Genomic DNA, 25,736 nt, shown 5'->3' with positions numbered 1-25,736 from the left:
TCGACTGTCACTAACTTACCTTCGTTGTCTAGCTTGCCTCACTCTTTTTTCTTAAAACCCACGTCACCTGCTGAGGTTCTTTGCACTATAACAAGTTTGAAGACGACAGGATGTGGCCTGGATTCAATTTATCCAGCTAAGCCCAAACTTGTTGCTCGTGAGTTATCTTCTCTGCTCTCAAAGCTTATTAACACCGCATTTCGTTCAGGCATTTTTCCTACAATCCTCAAACAAGGAAAAGTAATACCTGTATTCAAAAAGGGAGACCGAAAAATTTTTTCTAATTATCGCCGTATAACAATCCTCCCATTCTTTAGTAAGCTAATTGAGAAGCTCATTGTGAATCGCCTAATGGACTACCTCACAAAATTTAACCTTTTGTCACATAAGCAGTTTGGTTTTCGTGCTAAGTTTTCTACCGAATTAGCACTGATTAAACTAACAGATAGCATAAAACAGTCCATCGATAAGGGGCTCTGGGCAGGGGCGTTATTTATAGATTTAACTAAAGCCTTCGACATTATAAACCACTCTATTTTGTATGCTAAACTTAATTCCTTGGGAATTTGTGGGCCTACTTTAGCCCTTTTACAAAGCTACCTCGCTAACAGAACCCAGGTTGTCAATTATGGCGGTGTTTTATCCTCACCAATAATAACTAACCAGGGAGTCCCACAAGGCTCAATTCTGGGACCTCTCATGTTTCTTATCTACATTAACGACTTACCATCATCACTTAACTCATCTGACTGCATCCTTTATGCTGACGATACCACGATATTTTCTAGTGACAAAGATCTTAACAATCTACTAGCAAAATTAAACACTGATGTCGCGAAACTTGTTTCATAGTGCAAAAATAACTTGTTGAAAACCAACCCTGTTAAAACAACTTTTATGTTATTTCACTCGTCCCAAAAAAGCGTTACGATTTCACCCGAAATATGCATTAATAACTGCGTTATCACCCCATCAAAGTTCACTACTTTTCTAGGTGTCACATTAGACCCTCAACTCAAATATAACATTCACGTGAATTCTGCCGTCAAGAAGACTGCTTTTCGCATCCGCATACTCATTCGCACAAGGCATTGTTTTCAGCAACACATTTTAAAATCGCTTTACTATGCTTTCATTAACAGTCACCTAACCTACTGCATTTCATCCTGGGCCAATACCTACGCCACACACCTAACATCTCTCATTCACCTTCAGAAAAGAGCAGTCCGAATTATCACACATAGTTCCTACACAGCATCAGCAGCACCCCTCTTCAGCACTCTCGAAATTCTACCGTTCATTTCCACCTTTCAACTCAAACTTGGAATTTTATTATTCAGAAGTAGAGTCGGTGACATTCCCACTGACATACTTCCCCACACACATCTCCACAATACTTATAACACACGGTTTTCTGAAAACAGTAACCTTCTGCTTCCAAAAGTATGTACTAACTACGGCAAAATGACAGCCTTGTTTTCTGCAATTTCTTTCTGGAACTCACTACCATCAATTATTAAATCAAGCCCCTCATTACATTGTTTCCAGTGGCATCTAAAACAGTTCTTAATAACAACATGCGACACCTGAATATATGTGTATGTGTGTGTATATATATATATATATGTATGTGTGTGTGTGTGTTTAAATACGGTTGTATGCATTTATGTGTATGCGTAAAGGTTCTGAAGTGACACTGTATTAGTTAGTGATATGTATGTGTTATGTTATAGTCATTTAATCCAATTAGTTATCTCCTGTTTTATCACTTACATGTAAATATTTTGAACTACCATAAGTTTCAATAATAATTTTCATTGCGTTCATTTTGTTTTATTCGCTTACTGTTTTTTCCTTAGTTGCCAATCTTTGTTCTATATTTTTATACATGAATTCACAGGAGGTCCCCCTGACAGTTTTTACTTTTGGACCTCCTTCTGTATTATATCAACTTTTTACTTGCACTGTATTGTACTGAATAAAGAGCTATTCGATTCTTCTTCAAAAAGCCGCATTAGTGGCATACGATCCGTTACCTTGTGCAGTGCGCTGTCATTCAAGCAGGCATTCCGCTTATCGGCACTGTAGACGCATTTCCGGACAGTGGCTCAAAGCACACCATACTATCGCTAGACGTCATTGGATCTGCTAACCTGCTACCATGGACCGAACCTCCCATATCTATTGTAGGTGGCGGTACCGTCATGCCAGCTAGTACACTTTGTACTCTTATCGCTGTGGCGCCTATTTTGGCAATACTTGAAGTTCTCGTTCTGGCTAGAAAACCCTAGCCTTTAATCCCCTGAGCGCTGAGCTGTCCGACCGCCTCAACCTACAGAAATCTACCATCCTGGCATAGGTATTGTCATGCGATGCCTGGAAAAGGTACTACCGTGGATGTACAATGCTGTTGTGCTGCCCAATAGCTCTACGCCTTTTTTTATTTGGGGCTTTACAAAGGTACTGACCACTCCACTGCATTTTTGCCAGATATATTATCATACATACGTCGCCTGCATAAATCCAGCAAGGAGGATGACGATTTCATTCAAAGCCAATGTCAAGAGCCAATGTCAATTTTTGGCAGCGGTGACAGCGGCGGAGCAGCAGGCATAATTCTTGACTGTTGCACATTACAGGCGTCAATGCAACCGTGCTGACAGCGATATTCGACGGACACGTGGGACTGCGCCGCAAGACAGCGCAAGTGTACAAAAGAGGGCGGCAGCGCACAGGCTTCGTTCATCGGGTCCTGACTGCGCAGGCTGAACGACAGAGCACGTGACCACCGCCCGGCTATAAAACTACCGCTGTTGCACGGACGCATCATTTGGCAGCGGTGACAGCGGCGGAGCAGCATGCATAATTCTTGACTGTTGCACATTACAGGTTAGCAAAATTTTCAAATATTTCTAAACGTCTATTAAGACATCATTGCAGTCACCACTGCCACAAAGTGTGACACTTTCTGTTCGTTGATGTGACCATTAGAAATGACAAAGGATGTTTCAAAACAGGTTGAACAGTTCAAAGATGAACTCAGGAATGAATTCAAGAACTTGAAAGAATCTCTCGAAAGAAGCATGCGTGCAGAAGAGAGAAAACTCCGGACTGAGATCGACGACATGAAGCGCAGCATGGATTTCATTAGTAAAAGTCTCGATGATGCTAACTTGTGGCTTGATGCTACTTTGACGGAGAACAGCTCTCTTAAAAAAAAAAATGAAGCGCTCCAGCATAAAGTTCGCTCATTAGAGAGGGAAGTGATGGAATGTCAAACCAGTCTTGTCAAAACTGAGCAGTACTCGCACAACAAAAACCTTGAGATCAAAGGTGTTACGGAAACACCGAATGAGTGTTTGGGAGATGTTCTTGCTCAAATTGGAACGGCCATCAGTGAACCTATCTGCGCGAACGATATAGACGTAATTCACAGAGTGGCAACGAAAGACAAGACAAAGAAGAACATTATTGTTCAGTTCGTGAAGCACGAAAAGAGAGACAAGGTTCTAGAGAAGGCTAAGAAAACAAAACTTACGAGCAGAAGCCTGGGAAACCTTTGTCAGTATCTAAAGAGACTACTTGGTATGGCAATCGCGAACATGGCTGGAAGTTTGTCTGGATAAAAAACGGTGCCATTTTCGCCCGTCGCGATGAGACTTCATCCATCGTGGCAATAAAACGCGAGAGCGATTTGGACAAGATTACCGCCAGAGGATAAGGATGCGCACCCCCTGCGCGAAAACTTCTATTGTCCAGATTGTAGAAACATGAATGCTAACTTCGTGCTACCTGAGGACATGCGTGGTATCATATCTGACAACCCAGAGAAGCTTTTTAATGTTTTCCATCTAAACGTTAGATCTATGCAATGCAAATTTGATGAAATCCACGCCCTTTTAGAATCCTGCAATATTAGTTTCGATGCACTTATGTTCACTGAGACTTGGTATAATGAAAATTCGGATCACCTTGTTTTACCGTCTTACGATCATTTCTTTCTAAACAGAAAAAATTGTAGGGGTGGTGGAGTTTCTATTCAGGTTGCTATACCAGGTTTTGAAATTCTACCAGAGTTTAGCACTGTAACTTGTGATATCAAAGCCATTTGTATTAAGAAAAATAGCAATGTGTTCGCTGTTCTGTACAGACCACCAAGTGGCAACATCTCGGCGTTCTTGAAGTTTCTCGATTCTTTGCTTTCATGTGCCAGTGAAAACAGATGGTTACTAACAATAGGCGGTGATATGAACATTGACATTGCAAAAGGCTTGAGTGCGGCGAATAATTTTTTGCTTGTATTACAAAGCAACGGTTTTCAAAATCTTACATCAATACCTACAAGCGTTACTCTTTCATCAGCATCTGTGCTAGATTTGTTCATTACTACCCGAAACACTGATGGCATTCTCTCTGGCGTTATCAACAGCGACGTCAGTGATCACCTACCTACATTTTGCATGCTTAACCGTAACAGTTCATTGCAACAAAGGGATTGGCCTCAGCTCGTGTACAGGGATATATCGTCTCAAGCGCTAGAGGTGTTTCGGGATAAAATTTCTAAAACAGATTGGAGGGAAGTATTTCTTCTTGAAGACAGCAATAAGTGTTATGACTTATTTATAAAAATTTTCAAAAAACATTATTTAGAGTCGTTCCCATCACGGACATACCGTAAACAAAAAAGGGTGTGCAAACCGTGGATCACACATGAATACATCAAGCTTATTAAACATAAGAATAAGCTTTTTGCCAACTTTCTTAAGTCTCGTAAAACGGAAGAATTAAAAGAGTTTAAGAAATTTCGAAATAAGTTGAATAAAGACATCAAAAATCAAAAAAACGAATATTATAAGCCTGTATTTAACAACGATTGCTTGCGTAGTGGTAACAAAGTGTGGAAAAAAATAAACGAGGTACTAAACCAGAATACCAAGGATTATACGATCGACAACCTCATCATAAATGACAAAACGATTGGCGGGACCGAACTCGCCAACCTTTTCAACAATTTTTTTGTTGAAATCGGAAGTAGCACCTACTGTCACGAAGCTGCTAATCGTATCCCGAGACTATCCCACACAATGTACTTGCAGCCGACATCTGTCCCTGAAATGACAATGCTGTATCAGAAGCTTAGGAACAGTCGTAGCCGTGATGTGAATGATTTAGAAATAAAACCAATCAAATACGTTATAGACCTAATTGCACCAGTGCTTACACACATATATAACGTCGCTATCTCTACTGGGCTTTTTCCAGACAGCATGCAAATGGCTAGCGTTTCAGTGATTTACAAGAATGGAGACAAAAATAGCTTAAGCAACTATCGTCCTGTGTCAATATTGCCTATCTTTTCAAAGGGACTTGAGAAAGTAATAAATTGTCGTATTGAGAAATTTATTACAAAATACAACCTATTAACAGATCACCAATTTGGCTTCAGAAAGGGACGTTGCACTGAGACAGCACTTCTTGTTCAAAAAGAGGAAATATTAACACAACTTTGAAAATAAGGTCATGACACTGGGTATATTTCTAGATTTTAGTAAAGCTTTCGATCGGGTAAACCACTCAATTTTATTTGAAAAGTTAGAAGATTATGGGTTACGTGAGACAGTGTTACAACTTATTAAATGTTATTTGAAAACGTGCTACCAATACGTTGAACTAAATAAATGTAAATCACACCTTAGGCCTATTGAATATGGGGTTCCTCAGGGTAGCATACTAGGACCGATTCTCTTCCTTTTCTATATTAATGATATTGTAAGAATCTATGAGGATTGTAAATATATTATATATGCCGACGATTGCTCGGTACTTCTTGAGGGAAGAGACTTGGAGACCATAACACGAAAGGGTGATACATTCTGTCATAACTTACAGATCTGGTGCAAGTTCAATAGGCTTACTTTAAACGAATCGAAAACTAAATGTGTGTTGTTCCGTGCCCCGGGCATTTTAAGAAGCATCAACGATTATATAACTCTTGGGCCATTTCAAATCAAAATCGAGAAACATATTAAGAATCTTGGTGTAATTTTTTCAGAAAATATGTCCTGGAATGAACATGTGAGAACCTTATTGCCAAAATTAAGCAGAGCAGCCGGTGTATTAAGCCGAAACCGTCACACTTTTCCTGTTAGCATTAAAGGAATGTTATATTTCGCGCTCTTCAACTCTCACTTATATTATTGCACGCTAATATGGGGAAACACAACATTATCAAACTTACAGCAAGTATTCTTGGTCCAGAAAAAAGCACTTTGTTCAATAGAAAATGCCTCGTTTCTAGAACACACAGAACCTTTATTCCACAAACATAAAATTATGAAGATTCACAACATATACAAGCATAAACTACTGAGAACATACAAAAATGCCACATTAGGAAGAACACAGCTATTCGAAGAAATTGCAAATCTTTGAGCAAATACAATTTCCTATCCTTTCAGGTATCACCCACCATACCACGTTCCTTTCTAGCGTACCCATTATGGGAAAAAAAAAATTTGATTATGTACTCGCAACCACACTAAATGAACTAGAACAAAGAAATGTTGACGTTCTTAACTTTACTAACAAAACCTTACTAGATCTTTATGCAAATGTATTAGAACTACTCATGTTTGTATATTTACAGTAGCTGGTTTTACTAAATTGATTGTAACTTAAAACATACATTGATGTTTTTTTTTCATTAGAACACCATAGTCTGCATAACTACTTTTGGTAATCGCATTGTATATACTGTGGCTATATAGACTTGTTAGATATTTTGCCCTGTCACTACTGCTGTACGGGTGACCAGAGCTTAGTCAAGCTGCGCAAGCGCAGCTTTTTTCTCTGGTCCCCTATTTTTGCAGTGACAATGCGCTGTATTGTCTGAAGCGAAAATAAAATTTGATTTGATTGATTGATTGATTTGATTGAAGAGCTTCATGCAAAGGACTCAAGCGTCAATATGGGGCGGCTAGAGCCAGAACATTGCCAGAGAGTTAGCCAGCCACTGCAAGCCAATGTATTGAAAACGGAGACACAAAAGGAAGCCAATGGAAGCATGCACTCAGCCGTACTAAAATGTGTCACTTTTATGGATGAGCCTCGACGGTATCTTAGCCGTAAGATTGAGGCTCTCGGAGATAAGGAACCAGCAGGTGGTAAGCACAAGGCCAAGAAACAAGCCACCAAGCCAGTTACTAAGCCAACCCAGAATAAGTGACCCAAGTCGAGTCAAGGAGGCCTAGCTGCTGAGCACTACATGAAAAAGAAAAAGACATCACAGGAGGCAGCAGCTGCCTTCTGCCGTGACAGCTGTGCGAAAGAAGCTCATAAGAAGTGGAGATGTCACTGGGCTCTGGACAAGGAAGAAAAGATCAAGGTCAGAGGTGCCCCTATATTTGATGAAGATATCGCTAAAACGGTACGAGAAGAGGCAGCAGACCAACACAAAACATGGGATTGATGCAATGAGCAAGTGGAACAACGTCAGAGAGAGGGCCAGCAGTGACTTCAGGACAACATTAAGGCAAGCAGAAAGACCAAGCCTTAGATAAAGATGAAGAGTTTCAAGAAGGAGGACCGCATTGTTCCAAGATTTTGGGAAAATATTGGTGCTTTGGTTGCTGCTAGACTATGAGACATGAAAAAAAAAAGGGGGGGGGGGGATGTGATCACAAAAGCTCATCGACCATTCAAGGAAAAAAAAGAGGGGTCGGATGTGAGACCTCACGTAATCTGGCAGCCCTGAGCTCTATGTCGAGCTAGTCGAGATGCGGTTTCGTAGTGGTTCCTAGGCACGCGCATGCTCTATGACTGCATTGATGCCGTAGCTCCGGTTTATTAAAGTAGTTTTCGCCTTATTGCCGCCTTGTCTACATTGCAGAGCCCTCACATTACAATCTCACCTCAAGCTGAGGGTGAGAGAGCGGCTGTATTTTCTCGTAAATCTCGTTAGCAAAGTTTGTTTTAATGTCTTAATGGTGGCTTGTGACAAATTGATTGCTTGCTACAATGCGAAATCGTCATGCAAAGTGTGTTGTAGTCGTCGTAGCGTGTACACTTCTAGGCAGCCTGTCCCCAAAGATTGCGAAAAAAGAAGGCCGTGAAATGCTTTTGTGGCTTCCTTAGGCCTAACAAGACAGTATTAAATTTGGCATATTGTCGTCAACCAACTTCTAAACTTCTATCCTCAATTCATGGATATGCACCCGATCGTTTTAATCCAAGCAACAATGACACTTTGTCGCCGACATGCGATTGCAGCTGTCGCGATGGAGCAAGTTTGTCGCTATCGCTAGGAAATCGCATGCATGCGGTTAGGGCTTTGCACCCCGAAGCTTTGGTAGTGCTGAACCAAAGTGGTGAAAAAAAGTATAGATCACCCTGCTTCGAACCTAAAATTACCATTTGCAAAAGCCTAGTAAAGTGTTTTTGGTAACACTTCGATTGCACTTTGATTTGTGTACTCGTGTCATATGCCAATCCTGTCAACCCTGAAGACTGCTGTGGTAACTGGCTAAGAAGACTATAGCCTAGCAGGGGTTTTGAAGTTGTTGGTGACCAACAATGATGAATAATTCGTGGCTGGCTCTGGTTCAAAAGCAGTGCTACATAGCCATGAACTTGCCTTGATGACAACAGCATGAGCTGGGAGGTTTACACCCCAAGCCAGTGTAGAGGTGCACACGAGGACGTTGATGAGGCCATCACTGAACAGTTTTTCAACCAGGTTTCGATCACTACGCAGCATGCCTGCATGGTGCACCGAAAAGCCATATGGGAAAAGGTCCCTCAACGCACTATTCCGAGAGCTCGCCATCTGTAACAGATCAACAACAACATAGGTTAAACACTTCCGCAGTGGTTTCACCTGAACTGATTTTCTAACTCAATATATCGCAGACTAAGAAATATAGGAATACAAGAAACGTACATAACAAAAACATGCGTATATTTGAAAACTACAATAAAGAATAAAATAACATTCTATGCAATTCGATCGTCAAACTGAATAGCACATACTCGAAGTATACTGAGTATTTTTTAATAGGTTGTGGGAGTGCTAATACTCCCTGTAAAGTCGCTTGCGCCTCGTGGCACACAACATCTAGTGCATAAACTGCATTTAGGTTTCACAACCATCGAGCGGTTGGTGGCGTTGTGCTAGCAAGTGTCTTCACCATCATCATAACTATCCAGGTGGTCAAAATTTCCGGAGCCCTCCACTACGGCGTCTCTCATAATCAAATGGTGGTTTTGGGACGTTAAACCACACAAATCAATCAATCAAATCATCATAATTATGGTTAGCGCTGTAAAGCCAGCAGTAAGCCTGGCAGCGAGGCTGTAGAGACAAACGCCTTTGGTAGAGGAATGAAAGGCTTTAATGCCGTAGAAAACTTATTCTTGACCGGCTGGTCAACTAGGCAAAAAGAAAAAAAAACAGAACGCGTCTCGAGCCACGCGTGAATGCTCGTAGGAAGTTGCAACAACCTGCCTCGCGCTAAAACAAAGTTCATGAAAGCTTGTGAACCCAAAGGGTAGAGCACCTTGGTAGGTCATTGTAGACGCGTTGGGTCTGCAAGTCTGATGGTACATAATCTTATTTCTCGATCCCAACCAGCGTGAACTTCGGTCACTATGGCTAGCTTCCACAGTTGGCATGGTAGTAGGCAGTCTTCAAGAAACATGACATCTCCAATGTTCACTTCCGCAGTTGGCTTTTGCTGACGGGATGATCATAATTCTTGAGGGCATTCCTTTTCCCATTGTAGCCAAAAGTCCTCTAGATTGTGCTGTCTCTGCTTCCATATTTGGCTCAGTTGGCGTGATGCCACCAAGGGCAACTCAGATGACCTCAAGCTTGAAATAGAGACAAGGCGTTTTTCTGCGAAAAAATACACTTGTGTGAGGGATTCCGAATCTCGGACGTGACTATAAATATATTGCCCTGGACTTTAGAATGGCGTCAACTTCTGTTAGAGTCATGACAAGTTCGTCCTTCGTGAGGCTACGGTGTCCGACAGTTTTTTTCAAGGTCAGTCTGATGAATCATACTATTTCCGACCGCATGGTTTTCCATGGGTTAAGTTGTTCTTTCTTGCTTTGTTTGAAAGTGAGAGCACTGTCGAAGTATACAGTCGCAGGAAATCCTCTTCGGGAAACAAAGAAGCAAAAGGCGTGTAGAAAGCTGGAAGCAGACATGTCTTCAACCAGCTCGATGTGAATGGCTCTGACAGCCGTGCAGGTCAAGAGTACAATGTGCGCTTTCCTAAACGATTGGGCAACCTTGACGAGTAGCAGTCCAGCGAAGTAGATTCCCACAACTTGAAATGATTCGGCTCTGCTTACTGTGTCGAGAGGTAAAGGAGGGTTTTTTTCCTGAAATGGTCTTGCATGCTGACAATACACTACACATTCCTTGATTACTTTCTAAACTAGCTGCCATGCTTGCAAAATCTATAACTGCAACCGTAAGTCGAGTGTGTCTCGTACACCAGCGTGTAGGAGTCGGCAATGGTGCTAAAAAAGTACAAGTTCTGAGTAAGGATGCTTTTTCAGAAGAATGATTAAATGTCGCTCAGAATAAGCTTTTTGACTGTAATGACGATGTCCTGTCACGCGCAAGATACCAGTGTCATCTAGAAAAGTCGAGGTATTACATAGAGGTGACATCGTGGAGGGCTGCTCGCCTTTTCGAATTGTCCATATCTCTTCCGAAAATGCTTCTGCTTGGACTTGGCGCAACCAGTTTCGTATGAGGCGAGAAATGCCGTTGCACTACTCTCATGCTTTAGCTTGCTGAAGAATCGCGAAACCCAGGCAGTGATCCGGTGTACATTATTAATGGAACTATACTTAGCGACATGAATAGCATGTTGCTGTAAATGAGATATTGTAGTCGGTGCTTCGTGGACTTCTGCATGGTGTGGTCCTCTTTGGTCAAGAGGTCCGAAGGTGCTCGAACTCGCTGTACTCAGTGCCTAGCCACGAAGGCCAGCACAATTCGGAAGCCACTCGGCATTAGGTCCTCTGGTGATCATATCTGCAAGGTTTTCCTTTCCTGAACAATGTTTGCACAAAAAAAAAAATGGATGAAACTTCGTTTGGCTACACCGGGTTATGCGAGTGAAAGCTGGTTAGCTTGTTTATTCTCGTAGTCGAAGCACAGTTCACCAATAAACCCATATGGGTAGTCAAACGTGTGGTACTGCGTGCATTCACTATATGTGTTTAATCGGTTTCCAAAATCGTCGCCGCATTTCTCGAGAGAAATGCCAGGCCCGTAAACCACCAACAAACGCTCGCTGTTCACGTCTTCCTGTGTTGCCAGATGTTCGCATTCCTGTACTTTCATATTGGTCACCGAGAAAGAGCATTTAGAGAGGTAGACAGACGAGCCGACAAATGCGTTCCCTGTAGACTCTAGCAGTCTTCTACAGCTGCTACATTACAACTAAATTTTGTGCGGCTTGCGGTAAGGTATTTGTTCTTCGCCTCAAGGGCAAGAGAAAATACACATCGAAACTCGCTCAACAATGCCAAAAAAGCTTTCGCTTTAATAATACAGAATGCCACTGGATTTATTGTTTGTTAGAAGGGTGGCGGTTTGGGCTAGTTGGTAAGACATGACGATTGTTATAGCGCGAGCTCAGAACAACTCCTGTCCCTTTGTCGTTGTTCTGAGCTCACCCTATAGCAATCGTCATTACTGTTTATGTTCATTTGTCCTTTTGTTTGTCTGTCCAGAACGCTGTAGTATGTGTGCACTAAGGAAGCTGGTTGTTGGCCTATAACTAAACTATGCTCTATGAGACATTGGTGATGCGTCGTGATTTTTGCCATCCTTTTGTTTCATAACCAGCCACAAAAATGATTCAATATCGTGAACTCAGTTGTTATTTCGTGCCTGTAGAGAAAATGTATATGGACAGTGCAAATGTCGTTGCTGCCGTGTAAGACTTTTCCCCTTATTGCTTTATTGTAGGCACACTGCGAGGACACAAATTTCAGCAAATCTTGAAGAAATTAAGACCAGATGCTATTCAGATGCTGTTTGTAATAAAATCTGACCTGGAAAATCTTGGTTTGTCCCTTGTTCCTGCCCTTCGTTTTTCTTTTAAGGTAATTACATACAGGCTTGGGAGGAGGGGGAGGGCTGGTGTAATATCATTGAGTGCCCTAATAGTTTCTCGCAATGCTAAATGCTTGAAAGGTTTTTAAGCAGTCCGTTGTACAGATTCATTCGCAAGAAGCAAACTTGCTGCAGGAAATCATAATACGAACAAAAGCAATAATCAGGGTATAAACAACAAGTTATCGGTGTTATACAAAGAAAATCGCATGCTATGCAGTTGTTTGATCCGCTTTTCCTGTGTTTGCGGGTACCATACAACACGGTCTCGAGCACTGCACTGAAAGGCCTTTGAAGTGTCTGCAGTGATAAGGTGATTTTCCTTCAGGAATGCCATGCAGACATTAAAACCTGTTCACGGTAACATCGAGATTTTTCCCCTGGCAAATATAAGCTCCCTAAATATCTTCACTCAGTCAATGCGGTGGGTGTACCAGCTGTGAGAAACAAACTGTTCTATAACTAGACTTGTGCCAATAGTGAATTTTATGTTCGAAGCGAATTCGAAGCAAATAGTGATTTTGGTCGAATAATTTTGAATCCAATTCAAATAGTGTATACGACATAAAAAAAAATTGGCATATTTATGATGACCTAACTAACTTGCGCAATATTTTTTAAACACAAATAAGGCCTCTATGCCAATTCCCTTTATTTTTCATTCAAAGGAAGTCGAAAGAACGTTGAGTAGCAGCAGGATATGATTCCCAGTATGATGAGAGTGACAACCTGTAAGAAACGTCATTTTAAAATTTATTATACTTAGAGAATATAAGCCATCATAACAAGCTTTCCAGCTTAAAAAATGATGAATAGATGAGAAAATGTCATCTATATTTAAAGGGGCCCTGCAACATCTTTTCGAAAAGCCATGGAATAGATTCACTAAAGAAGCTTATTGCCTAACGAATTCACCACTGCAAAACTCCGCCTGGCAAAGTTTCAAAGATTATCACACGTCACAGTTGCATTCTCTCTTCTCATCTAAACAAAAGCGTTGGAAGCTAAGCACTTAGGAATGGCATGGAGAAAGAAAATACGTCATGCATGCCTCGTGACCCTTGAGCACTTTTTTTTTCGAATACGCAGCTTTTTAATGGGATTGTGCATGTACAAGTGGGGGCCTCTGACGATGGCCCCACTAACGACCGAGTTCGCTATGCTCAAATCAGCTAATAGCTGATACAACGGCTGCGACGAGTTATTTTTTAGCTTCTCATTACATTTGCCTGTAGAAGAGAAGAGTTTTTAGTTGACTTAGAGAATTTATTGTGAGTCGCAGGCCACGTGCTGTGCTATATTATTTGCTCGGGTGTTCTGAGTAGCCTCGAGCACTGATCGGCAGCGTTTTTTGACAATGCTCAAATAAGTGTTGCAGGGCCCCTTTAAATTTGAAGTGGGGCTTTGCGGCAGAGTGGATTTTCCCTTGACAGCCTTTCACAGCTTGGCACCTCTACACTGCAGTGAGAGCCGGGCAAAGATACTTTGAAATTGTATTGCAATACGATACAAGATACTCATGCAAAAAGTAATAGAGTATACTGCCACAAAAATTTTATCCAATACGATACTTGCCAATTGTATCTCAAGATACTTCGATACATTTGCAAATTTCTTGTTATAGATTTCGACAATCTAGTAGCTAACATGTACTATACACAAAAACAAGTCTGAAAATTTCTGAAATAGGCCCAATTTTATTATAATGACATGTTCGTTGGTATCTGAAAGGTTTTGTCCCAAAGTAAACTGGTTTACATCCAAATAACTTATTAGGATTCGCTTTAGCTGCTTAACAGGACAGCTCTGCAGACCCTTTGCTGACAGCGGTTCTTGCTTGTCATTTCTGTAATAAATGAGAGTGGCTGCTGAGCTTGCCGACCAGCTTGTCGATTGCCATCTCACATGAGCTTTAATAAAAAGCATTTGCACGATAGCACAAGGTGTGCAGTTTCAGCTTGTTCATAGAAGACCATTTTGAAAACTGAATCACCGATCAGCAACGACACTATTGTGGAACGTTGTGTATATAGACCTACGTTGAGCGCATAAAGCTAGAATAACTTTTCTTTACCTTCTTATCTGCCAGTAGAGACCCTTTGTTATCTCTATATTCTCTAACATGCAATCAGTTTTCTTGAGACTCACCTGAGAAACTCCTGAGAGCTATTGTATAGTCAAGTGTTGGTGACAATGAAGCAAACGGCTGGCACTATCGTCAAAATTAAACTCGCTAGAAAGCTAACTTGGGCCCAGAAAACTAAGTAATCGTAATTCAAAGTACAATCGAATCTCGATAATTCAAACTTGAAGGGGCCCAAAAATTTGTTCGAATTAAAAGAAGTTCGAATTAAAGAAAGCTAAATGAACGGAGGGCTCACCATGCAGTGGCACATGTGCATTGAGCTAACACACAAGGGGGAAGTTTCACAAGACTCACATTAATTCACAAATCACAGGACAGCCGTCATTAATTGAATTAATCGGTGATGCGCAATGCGAGGGTGCCGACACCCTCTATAAAGTTGTTTGTGCCACGTGGTGCATGTGTCTCGCGCCGAAGCCGTATTTCGGGGTCATGGCTATTGAGCGGTAGGTGGCGTTGAGTTCGTGAGCGTTGATCACCACTATCATCACGGTTGCTAGAGCGTAGCAGCGGCGGTGACCCCTGGTGGCAGGCAAGCCTTGGTGGCAGCAGTGAGAGTTGAGCGAGCCTCTTCGGCTGGCGGCGTTTGGCGCGAACGGTTGCTCTCGCAGCGTGTCCCCGGTGCACAGCACCGCGGGCCGTCTGCCGGGGGCCCGCGCGGTGAGTCATGCGTTGGTGACGCCGCCTTTTGTGTGCTCTTGTGTTTGTTAAGTTGCTACGTGCTGAGTAATATTGTGTAAGGATGTCTTAGTGGGTTAATTACAATTTATGTACAATAATTCAGCTGACGATATTGTCGATCAAAAAGTGGTTAAAAAAATGTATGTTTGGCCTGGTTTGTTCCGACCGCATCTACTGTGTTTGTTCGCTCCAAGAGCATAATGCTCTCGCCACAATGAGACCCCACAGCGTCAGCACACGATTGCCTTGCAGCGAGTCAATCAATTTCGCACACAGTTTGCAAAGAATTTCTACTCCGGCTGCAGCATTCTCCTGGCAGGGAAGTTGCGCGCGGCAATGTCCAGAGCCAACACTCTCTAAAGACGACAGCAATGACTGTGTCTCCGCTGCTAACCTCTGCGTCGCAGCCGGAGCATGGCCAGCACATGACGAGAAAGGAGGAGCATCTCCACGCGGAGAGAAGCACATCGGCATTTGAGAGACAACCAACACTCCACGACAGCTCCTTCTCTCTTTTCTTTTTTTTGCTTTTTTCGCACGCGACCTTGAAAGGACAAGGGTCTCTATGTGGCAGGGACGGGAAAGAAAGAAGCGTGGCACAAGCGCATCGCAGATCGGCATTTGAGAGAGAGCAAACATTCCGCTGCAGCCTTTTCTTTCCTTTCCTTCTTTTTCTCTTTTGCACGCAGTGTTAAGGTGTCGGAGGTGCTGTCGCAGGGTAGGAAGTGGTGCTGAGAGCATTTTCAGGGCGTGCTATGTTCCAATTAACCCCTGCAAGTGCTTGCGGGTTCGATTTACAGGGCATTTTCACTCATTGGAATACACATACGTTTGACAGGACCACAGCATGAGTTTGAATTAAATGGAAGTTTGAATTAAGCGTGTTCAAATTGATGAGATTCAACTGTACAAGCAAAGTATGCTGTACTCTGATAGCAGCTATGGGTGTCGTCGGCCTTCAGTAGTCTGATCATCGGCAGAATGCATCTTGTATTTATACAAGACGGTTGTTTTATTCATCGGTTGCTTTATCACAGGCTGAACTTGATTACCTGGCTGGGCTTTGAGGCAATAGAGGACCCGTCACACGTGCTTTGTTACTGATGTACAGATTAGGCTTGCATTTTACCTTCATGCTCTGTAATCTTCCTTTTTTAGACGTATATATTCCTGCCACTCTAAGAAATAGAGTTAGTTGGAAGTCAGGGCTCTTTCTGTCTAGCCTGTCCTTTTTCCTTTGTTCGCGCACTGAAACATCTTGCAAATATGACTATGCACCAACTAGCCCGAGCTTCCACTCTTGTGTGTTAAGTAAACTTTGCCTTTCTTCATATTACAATCACTGTTGATAACATCCCCTTCTCGTGGCCTCATTGTCCATTAGTTCTGATGTAACAAAAAAACGAACCCTCAAAATTTACGCTTTCTCTCTTGAATATTGCAGTACCTCGTGCGCTCATCCAAAAATTACAAGATACTTCAAAGTCACCTCTGTATGTGAGCTTACCTCAGTTTACGTGATTATAACATATTTGGTCAGTTATATGCAATAGTAATATTACATGGTTAACACTTGTTAATATTCATTTCAATAAAGTTTTGTTAAATTCTTAGCCAGACTTGATACAGTCAAATCCCACTACAATGAAATCGATGGGACGCGTCTCAAAAGTTCGAATTTTTTTGACGGGTTCCATCAATTTCGTTGTAGCGGGATTTCGTTGTAGCAAAATTTCATCTGTAGACCACAAAATTTGGCAAAATCTGATGATTATGACTCGACCTTTGGTTCCTGCAAGTGCATGCATTGAACTTGCACCAACTCAGACATACCTGGCAAAACACTGAGTGAATGTATTTTTTTGCGTATAACGTGATCAAAATATACAGAAAATGTGGAACTGAAGTTGAAGTGCAAATTATACGATATTTTGGCACACAAGTTGTCTTCTTGGCACAGCTTCCTGGCCATGCAGAGGAGACAGCCTAGCGTCAATACACCAGAACACAGCCAGCTCAGTGCTTGCTGCCATATTGAAAAAGTGCGTGGCACCGTCTGTAACAAGCGCGGCGAAGCGACACTCTCAACTGCCAGGCGAGCAGACGCTCTGCAAATGAAATGCGAAACTTCACAACTAGAGTCCGGCTGTAAGCATGTTTTGCGCTGTTCCTGTGCTGGAATTTTATGTTGATTTCATGTGAAACGTCGAGAAGACCTTCCTCGACAGTCCGGAATGTATGCAGCAAGTGCATTGCAGACTACGGAAGCAGCTTCACCAGGTTCGTATTATTGCAATTGAAAGAAACGCGAACAGTGGAAAGCGTTACTTTTGACTTAGTCGAACTGTGGCATGCCTTGGCTGTGACAAGGCGGAATTTTTGCTGTAAGCCGGCGTCAATGTAGCGTTAGAATCTGGTTCCAACTTATGCTCATGCACCGCATGTGTATCACTTGCCAGTCCTGCCGGGCACTCGGAACACACGCGCAGTGCAAAAGTGCCAGCCAGAACAAGATTTTAAAATGCTACCGTGACGCCGGCCCAAAGCAAACGAAGATCGCCTATTGACAGTCTAGGCATGTCGCAGTTCGACCGGGTCGAAAGTGATGCTTTCCGCGCCGTTCGCGCATTGCGATAGTAGGCTGTTACGGTTGTACTAAGCATGCGCGTTGCGTGCATCCATGCGCGAGTCGTAATACGTATATCCTGTTATTGACATGCGGCCTGCGAAAGAGTACGGCAGTAGTTTTGTGCCTCATACTACACGTATACTGCAAGCAAATCACTGCTGTAAAGTAAAACAGCTGGATTCACGCTTGAATAAACACAATAAATTTACCTACTCGTACACTTCACAGGGCTCGTAGTTTTTCCTGCTGATTGCGATTATATACTAAGGCGGTGGAGCTCGGCGTTTTTTATTGTGGACGGAAATCTTTGCAATCACAAAACACCGCACCGGCACAATTCCCGCGATGTGCTGTGAACTTCACAGGCAGTGCTCAGCAATCTCTTCCTCTTGCGCTGGTTGTTGTCGCATCAGATGACAGCGCAGTGGTACCCAGATGACATTCTATAAGCCGGCGCTTTTTTGCATTTGAAACTCCCAGAGCCACTGCATTCCATGCAAGCGAGGTGTGCCTTGGCAGTTGCAAACAAATCATGGCGTTTCTGGGAGCGAGTTATACCGCCGAAGGCGCCTCGGTTCGAGATAGGCGTGCTCTCGTCTATACGTGGGCAGCTTTTTTTCCTTCCCGTCGTTTGCGGCCGGGGGGGGGGGGGGGGGGGGCAGTCATGTTTAGGAGTGGGTTATACAGAAACAAATACAATATTCAGACGACCTTTGGGGCTTGCAGAGTGCACAGTGTCGCGAACGAGCACGCCAAAGCTTCCCTAGAGGCCTACTGATAACTTCAACTGAAAGTGACGATGCTACACACTACCGTGGCCACAAGTGAACTACAGCAAAGCCGTAACGCTTCGTGTCGTTTTATAATTTTTTTGCTTTTAATCTACGGCTGTGTTAGCTATGCACCTTCGAATTGTGTTCGCTATTGATGAACGACATGATAGCAGCGACACCTTTTTCCTGTGCAGCGGTTGTGGCAAACACAAGTTCAGTTTTCAATCTGTGCACGCTGCGCTGGCTGTGAACGTCACTTAGTACTGCGTCGTAATTTTTGTTCGCATTGTTGTGACAAGAAATATTAGATTGAGTCAGTGCACGTTTACTGAGTGCTTACTTTTATAGTCCCCCACGATCGCGTTCGACACGACCCCATTTGTGTTCGCAGAAGTTGCGGCAGAATGCAGTTATGCGGGTACTAGGTGTGCGCTCCTTGCATGTGCGCCTTCACGTTGCGTGGTTATTATTCACCATCGCAGGGCTAGTGACGACGAGCAGTAGTTTTGTTATGATCGCAACGTCAAAAACATATGGTGAGGTTTCTTGAAGATCGTGATTCTTCCACAGCCTACATGTGCATCAAATCCACCGGCAGCATCATGGCAAAGGGCGTACTGTCACCGAGCATCTCAATGGCAATATCAGCGGAATGTGCATGTGGTAGCAGAAAGGATCTATCCGATGAAAGTACGGTTGTCGCGATATGGCCGTGCACTCTGGATGTCGCGAACCGTCTAGAACTGGCCGAGTTGGAATCAGAATTTCGCGGTGATTCGAAGCAAGTTCCTTTTTTATATGGGGTAGTACTTGCAATAACTTGGTTAGGGTGGAAATATCCAGGAAACGTATTCCTGTGACGAGACATTTTTAACCTTGTTTTCTAAGGGCGGCTGACGGGGAATCGAAAATCTTTTGTTGTGGCGAAAATTTCGTTGTAGGGAGATTCAACTTGCCTAATTATTTGAAAACTATTCAAATAGTATTCAATTTGTATTAAGTTCACCATGGTTGCTATTTTATTAGTATTCTATTCAATCAAAAATTTTGCCATTTACGTGCCAATAATGAACAACAGTCATTCTAGTACAAGTAAAATAAAGCTGATCTGAAAACTAAGCTCTTGAAAGTGGGTCCCGTCAAGCATGCACTGTAGGTCGCTCAGGGCCAGTGGTTGGCTGGAGTGCTTGGAGAAAACTTGCAAACAAAAAGGACAGCGCCTTCACTGAAGAAGAGCCATGCTACAATTGATCAGCAGCAGGGTGAGCGTGAGTTAGTACGAGCCGCACATTTTTTGCTCTCCTTGACCTCCCCAGTACATAAGCCTATGGCCCAATACTCATTAACATTGACATGAATAGGCGTTCATTCAGACAGCCACTTTGCACGAAATACAAAGAAACGTTTACAAATGGACAAGCGCAATCAAACAACTCAGAGTTTTTATATTGCACTCGTCATGTGCACTCTTTTCTTCGTCTTCGTTTGTTGCGTGCAAAGTGGCTAAAAGATGAATTCATTCTGATTTGGCTGGCTAGTAGTTTTGCTTGATTCAGACAACTTACTGGGCTTAGGCACACTCAGCTCACGATGTTTGTTATATAGGCGTCACCCTGCCGACAATGGCTAAGCTAACTTCATTTCGGTTGGAAAGGTAGCTTAGTGAACATGGACGAAAGCACTTCCAGCAACTGGTTCTTTTATTTAAAATCGGCCTTGCATATATACACTGATTTTTCGGACACATGACAATTTCAGTGCACTAATAAATTCAAGACAAGCTTTTTCTTTCTCTGACAACACTATCGACGGTGTGCTGATACATTTCACCCCTTCGATGATTACGGTCTTTGTTGCCAAAAACAATCATCGACACATCTTCCCATAAACAAAATGTTGCTCAATACATAGATGGAAACCTGTCCACGCATTGCAATGACTGTGGTTGTTGACCTATGTATTCAAAGTGTATCATAATCAGCCACCACAAAGATATGTGCACTCACGAAATCATCGAAGCAAAGACCATAATCATCGAAGGGGACAAATATCTTGCTGCTGATCTTGTTGCTGTGGATTTTCAAGGAGACCTATTTGCTTGCGGGAAATATTGCTACGTGCTAGTGGCATGGAGATGAAGGGGACAAAGAAGATAGTCTGGTGAAAGCTAATCTGTGCTGCCTCATCGGCCTTACCTACACAGGCTGGTAAAATGCCCAAATTTGCCACAGTTGCAGCCATAGGCAGGGCACTCACGTGGTCTGTGCATTGTTCCACAGTGTGATCACTTTTGCTGCATCTTCGGCTGTGGTTTTTGTTGCCGGTTTTTGTGATGATGATTAGTGTAGTTTATTGGCGCAAGGGCCAGATATGGCCAAAGAGTGCCAGAGCGATGATAATGAACTGTGGGATGTGCAGTGTAGATAAAACAGATGTGAATTGGCTGTAAATGGGCCTAAAAAACAGTCGCTGTAGGTGCGTAAAAATGTACATATAGTAAAATTATGGCAATGACAAATGATGTGAACTATGGAGACATAAAATGGTTTAAAAGTGATAAGTATGTGAAATAAAAACTTGGCATGGAGCACCAGTGCCTCGACAGAGCCCTTAAAACAAGAGCATGGAGGCCTGGGCTCGTTGAAAGCTGCTATCACAGCGGAATCCTCTGAACAGAGGATGCGCTATGAACTTGTTAGGCTAAAAACATTCAATGTTGGGCTAAAAACATTCAATACTACATCCTTTAAAAAGCTTAAAACTGATTTTGCACCAAAAAGTGGCTCTTCACCGAGAAACATAATCGGATGTAAAGGAAGATTATAGCGGTATGCTAAAGCAAAATATTTCTTTCTCTCCCTTTCAGCTTCCGCACACTCCAGGAGGACGTGGAGGACGGTTAGCCTGTCGCCACATCTACCACAAGTAGGAGGTTCATCGCCAGTCAGCAGAAAGCTATGGGTACCATAAGTGTGTCCTATTCTGAGGCGACAGACTAGGACATCAGTTCGCCGTGTTCTCGTAGCGGAGGGCCAGTAACCTAACTGCGGCTTAATCAAGTGAAGCTTATTATTTATTTCTGTGTCCCACAAGCGTTGCCAGTGGCGTCGCAGTTTCTTACGTAGGAAGGGTTTTAGGTCTGTTGCAGGGACAGTAGCAGTAGGGTTAATAGCCCGCAATATAATTGACGTGGCCATCGGTCAGCTAACACATTGCCCTCGATACTTCTATGGCCAGGTACCCAGCAAATAGTAACATGCTGGTTGGACATGTACGCAGTACATAGGACGGAATACAACTCAATTATTACCGGATTTCTTAATCTAAAAAGTGATCTTAATGCATTTACGATGCTTAATGAGTCTGTAAATATAATTGATTTTTGTATGTTTGATTTCCGTATATGCTTCACAGCCGACAATAGTGCATAACCCTCAGCCGTAAATATACTTGTTTCCAGGTGCAGCACACCGGATTCCGAGAAGGATGGTCCAATGGCTGCATAAGCCACCCGTGCATGTGACTTAGAAGCATCGGTATAAAACTCTACGCATGAGTAGCTGCACTGGAGTTCTCGGAAATGCATTTTAATATGTGCTTCTGGTGCGTGTTTAGTGATCTCGACAAATGAGTTGTCACAGTGTATAAGCTGCCACTGCCACGGTGGTAAAAGTATCGCTGCGGGCGTAGAACAAAGTTCTAGCAGCGGAACACCCATTTCCTCACTTAAGTTTCTCACACGCAAAGAGAACGGCTTTCTCACTGTAGGTCGATTATGGAAGAGGGTGGCAGCGGTCATATCGTTTATAGTTGAATAAGATGGATGCTTGATGTTTGCGCGTACCTTTATAAAATATGTGAAACTGCTATAGGATCGCTGCAGGTGAAGTGACCACTGATTCGACTCTACATAGAGGCTCTGGATCGGGCTTGTCCTGAAAGCACCGGTTGCAAGTCGGATACCCAGATGGTGAACGGGGTCTAGGATTTTTAATGCACTTGGCGTTGCGGAATGATAAATTACAGAAGCATAATCAAGGCGCGACCCGACAAGGCTTTTGTATAACTTCAAGAGGCACTTTCGATCACTACCCCATGTTGTACATGACAGGAGTTTTAGGACGTTCATCACTTTCAAACATTTCATTTTGACATATTTAATATGGGGAATAAACGTCAGCTTAGAATCTAAAGTGGTTCCCAGGAATTTATGCTCACTGCTCACAGAGAGTTGGTCTCCCTTGATTGCAACATTTGGTAGTGGCATTACCTCTCGTTTGTTGGAGAAAAGTATGCAAGTACTTTTCTTCGTGTTTACTTTAAAACCATTTTCTTCCGCTCATTTAGAGAATTTATTCATTCCAAGCTGCACTTGTCGTTCGCACATAGACATATTGCATGATTTGAAACTCATCTGCACATCATCAACATACAGTGGCCGACCGATTTTTCGGACTCCAAAAATTCGGACTTGTTGGATATTCCGGACTTCATAAATGCACCGTCAGGGATCCCATAGAGCTAATGCATTGTTTCGACCGATTTTTCGGGCAAATTTGCCCCTGAAAGTTCGATTTTTCGGACTAAATCGCTCGTTTTGTGCCACGCCCCAAGCCATTGTGAACGCTGCCATGTTGGATTTTCCGTCGGCTTGGCTAAGCTTGGTCTTCAAATGCCTTTCCTGCCTCCGAGATTGGAATGGGCAGGCCATATTTTAAGTTTCGGAGGCCGTGTTTGCTTTTTAAAAGACGCGGTGATAGATGCCGTTTTTTCGTCTTCGGTCAGCAATATCGTCATCGCATCGCACAGAGAGGAGGCGAAAGAAGGATTCTTTTATTGTCGTTGCAGCTTTGTTCAGTCGCCATTCTGCACGTGTTGTGTCGCGTAGCGTCGAGACGTTGTGTGCTTCGCAGCGGCTATCTGCGGCATCGAATTTTGTGTTCTCGGTGCCATGGCTCCGCTATCTGTGCCATCGCGGGAGCCAGGTGGTGTGAAGAAGCGTGGGAAGTATACGACCCTGACGATGGAGAAGAAAGCCGCCATAATCAAGCTAATAGAGAGTGGACGTTCGCAGCTAGATGTCGCTGGATGACGGTCGACGCCGGATGGCGGTCGTCGTTGTCGTCGGATGACAACGACGACCGCCCGCAGCCGTCGGCGGCGGAGATCGCCAACGCGGTGACAATTTTGTCGAGCGTTTACGGCTTTACGGCGACGATGTCACCTTGGCGCAAATACGGGCAAACCAAATTGCCTCCAAGCGTAGTTTGAGGCAAGGCAGCATCAAGGACTTTTTTAAACCTGCCTGATGCAATAAACTTCAGATTTTTGGCGAAAACGAATTTTTCGGACTGTTCGATTTTTCGTACTTTTTTGGGGTCCCCGCCAGGTCCGAAAAATCGGTCGGCGACTGTACACGGAATAAAACATCGCGCTTGGAATGACTGACTGCAGGGAGTTCATTTTTACAAGAAAGAGTGTGCAACTAAGCACGCCCCCTTGCGGAACACCAGTCTCTTGGGTAAAAGTTCTAGAGAGAGCATTTCCCACTTTTACGCGAAAGGTTCGGTTAGACAGATAACTTTTAATTGTGTTTAGCATGTTCCCACGGATGCCCATGGTGACAAGATCGCGGAGAATCCCGAATCGCCATGTGGTGTCGTACGCCTTCTCTAAGTCTAGGAATACCGAAAGTACAAACTGCCTATGAATAAATGCATCTCTGATGTATGTCTCTATGCGAACAAGGTGGTCTGTTGTCGACCTCCCCTCTCTGAAACCACACTGAAGGGGGTCTAGTATACTGTTACTTTCTAAAAAGCGGATTAAGCGCCGGTTCATCATTTTCTCCTATAGTTTGCATAGACAGCTTGTTAGCGCTATTGGCCTGTAGCTGGCGGCCAAGGACGGATCTTTGCCTTGTTTAAGTACTGGGATGACTATAGCTTCTTTCCATGACAATGGAATATACCCAGCTGCCCACATGATATTGAAGAGAGTAAGGAGTGTTGTTAGTGCTTCGGGGTGAAGGTACTTGACCATTTCGTATGTTATACGATCGACACCTGGCGACGAGTTGTTGCAGCACGCAAGAGATGCCTTAAGTTCAGCTAATGTAAATGGGCAGTTGTAAGTCTCACTGGATGGATGTTTACATTTAAGGGGCTGTCGCTCTTCGCGTTCTTTGAATTTTAAGAACGTTTCTGTATAGTTTGATGCACTTGAGACGTATTCAAAGTGTTTGCCTAGGCAGTCCGCCTGCTCCTTTAGGCTCTCACCTCGGCTATTTATCAAGGGTAGGGGGTGCGACTCCCGACCCATTAACTTGTTTACCCTATTCCAAACCTTTGTTTCGTCGGTGTAAGAATTGATGCCAGAGATGTAACTATTCCAACTTTCTTTCTTTGCAAGACGACGCGTTCTTCTAGCTTGTGACTTCACCTGTTTGAAATCGACGAGGTTTTCAGCCGTTGGTAATTTCGGAGTAATCTCCACGCTTTATTTTGACTATTTCGCGCTTTCCGACAATCGTCATTCCACCATGGGATGCAACGCTTATTAGTCATTCCGTTAGTTTGCTTAATACATTTCGCTGCAGCGTCAATAATAAAATCTGTTAGGTATGCCACAGCATCGTCTATATTAAAATCAGCAATGTCCTCTCCATCTAAAAATGTGTTTTCTCGGAACAGTTCCCAGTTGGCTGACTTGGTGTTTTAACGAGGAAAGTCAGGCGAGCATGTATCTTCTTTAGTCAGCTTCAACATTATCGGGAAGTGGTCACTTCCAAAGGGGTTCTTGAGAACAGACCACTCCAGATAAGGAATTAGTGTACTCGAGACAATACACAGGTCTATAGAAGAGTATGTGTTGTGCGTAGTGCTATAATATGTTGATTCTTTTTTGTTAAGTAAACATGCACCTGACGAAAACAGAAAGTGTTCTATTAGGCGTTTTCGTGCATCCAAACGGGAGTCGCCCCATAGAGGATTATGTGCATTTAGATCACCAACGACTATATATGGCGGAGGAAGTTCATCAATGACGCTTTGAAATTCTGTCTTCGAAAGTTGATAGCACGGAGGAATATAAATAGAAGTAATTGTTAGTAGCTTCCCGAACAGCACTGCTCGGACAGCAACTGCCTCAAGAGAAGTTCGGAGGTTTAATTGCTTTTTACAGGCAACACCTTTATCAACTATTATAGCGACACCGCCCGACGAGGCGGCAGCGTCGTCACGGTCTTTGCGGTAGATGGCATATTGCTTTAGAAAGTTTGTTTGTGTGCACTTGAGATGTGTTTCCTGAACACACAGCACCTTTGGAGTATGTTTATTAAAGAGTTCTCTAATATCATTGAGGTTATGG

The 25,736-nt window shown here is 43.1% G+C and overlaps 1 protein-coding gene across 1 annotated transcript in view; it reads right to left on the bottom strand.

Annotated features, from left to right (window-relative positions):
* The window catches only part of LOC119175108 (activating signal cointegrator 1 complex subunit obelus), a 526,436-nt gene that overhangs the window by 345,356 nt on the left and 155,344 nt on the right, over positions 1 to 25,736 (bottom strand). The window contains exon 14 of the mRNA XM_037426343.2: positions 8,633 to 8,824. Coding sequence (XP_037282240.2) covers positions 8,633 to 8,824 — 192 coding nt within the window. The remainder of the gene's footprint in view (positions 1 to 8,632; positions 8,825 to 25,736) is intronic.

Source organism: Rhipicephalus microplus, chromosome 5, assembly GCF_043290135.1.
Source record: "Rhipicephalus microplus isolate Deutch F79 chromosome 5, USDA_Rmic, whole genome shotgun sequence".
In the NCBI taxonomy this organism is placed as follows: domain Eukaryota; kingdom Metazoa; phylum Arthropoda; class Arachnida; order Ixodida; family Ixodidae; genus Rhipicephalus; species Rhipicephalus microplus.
This window is presented reverse-complemented; position numbering and strand designations above follow the sequence as displayed.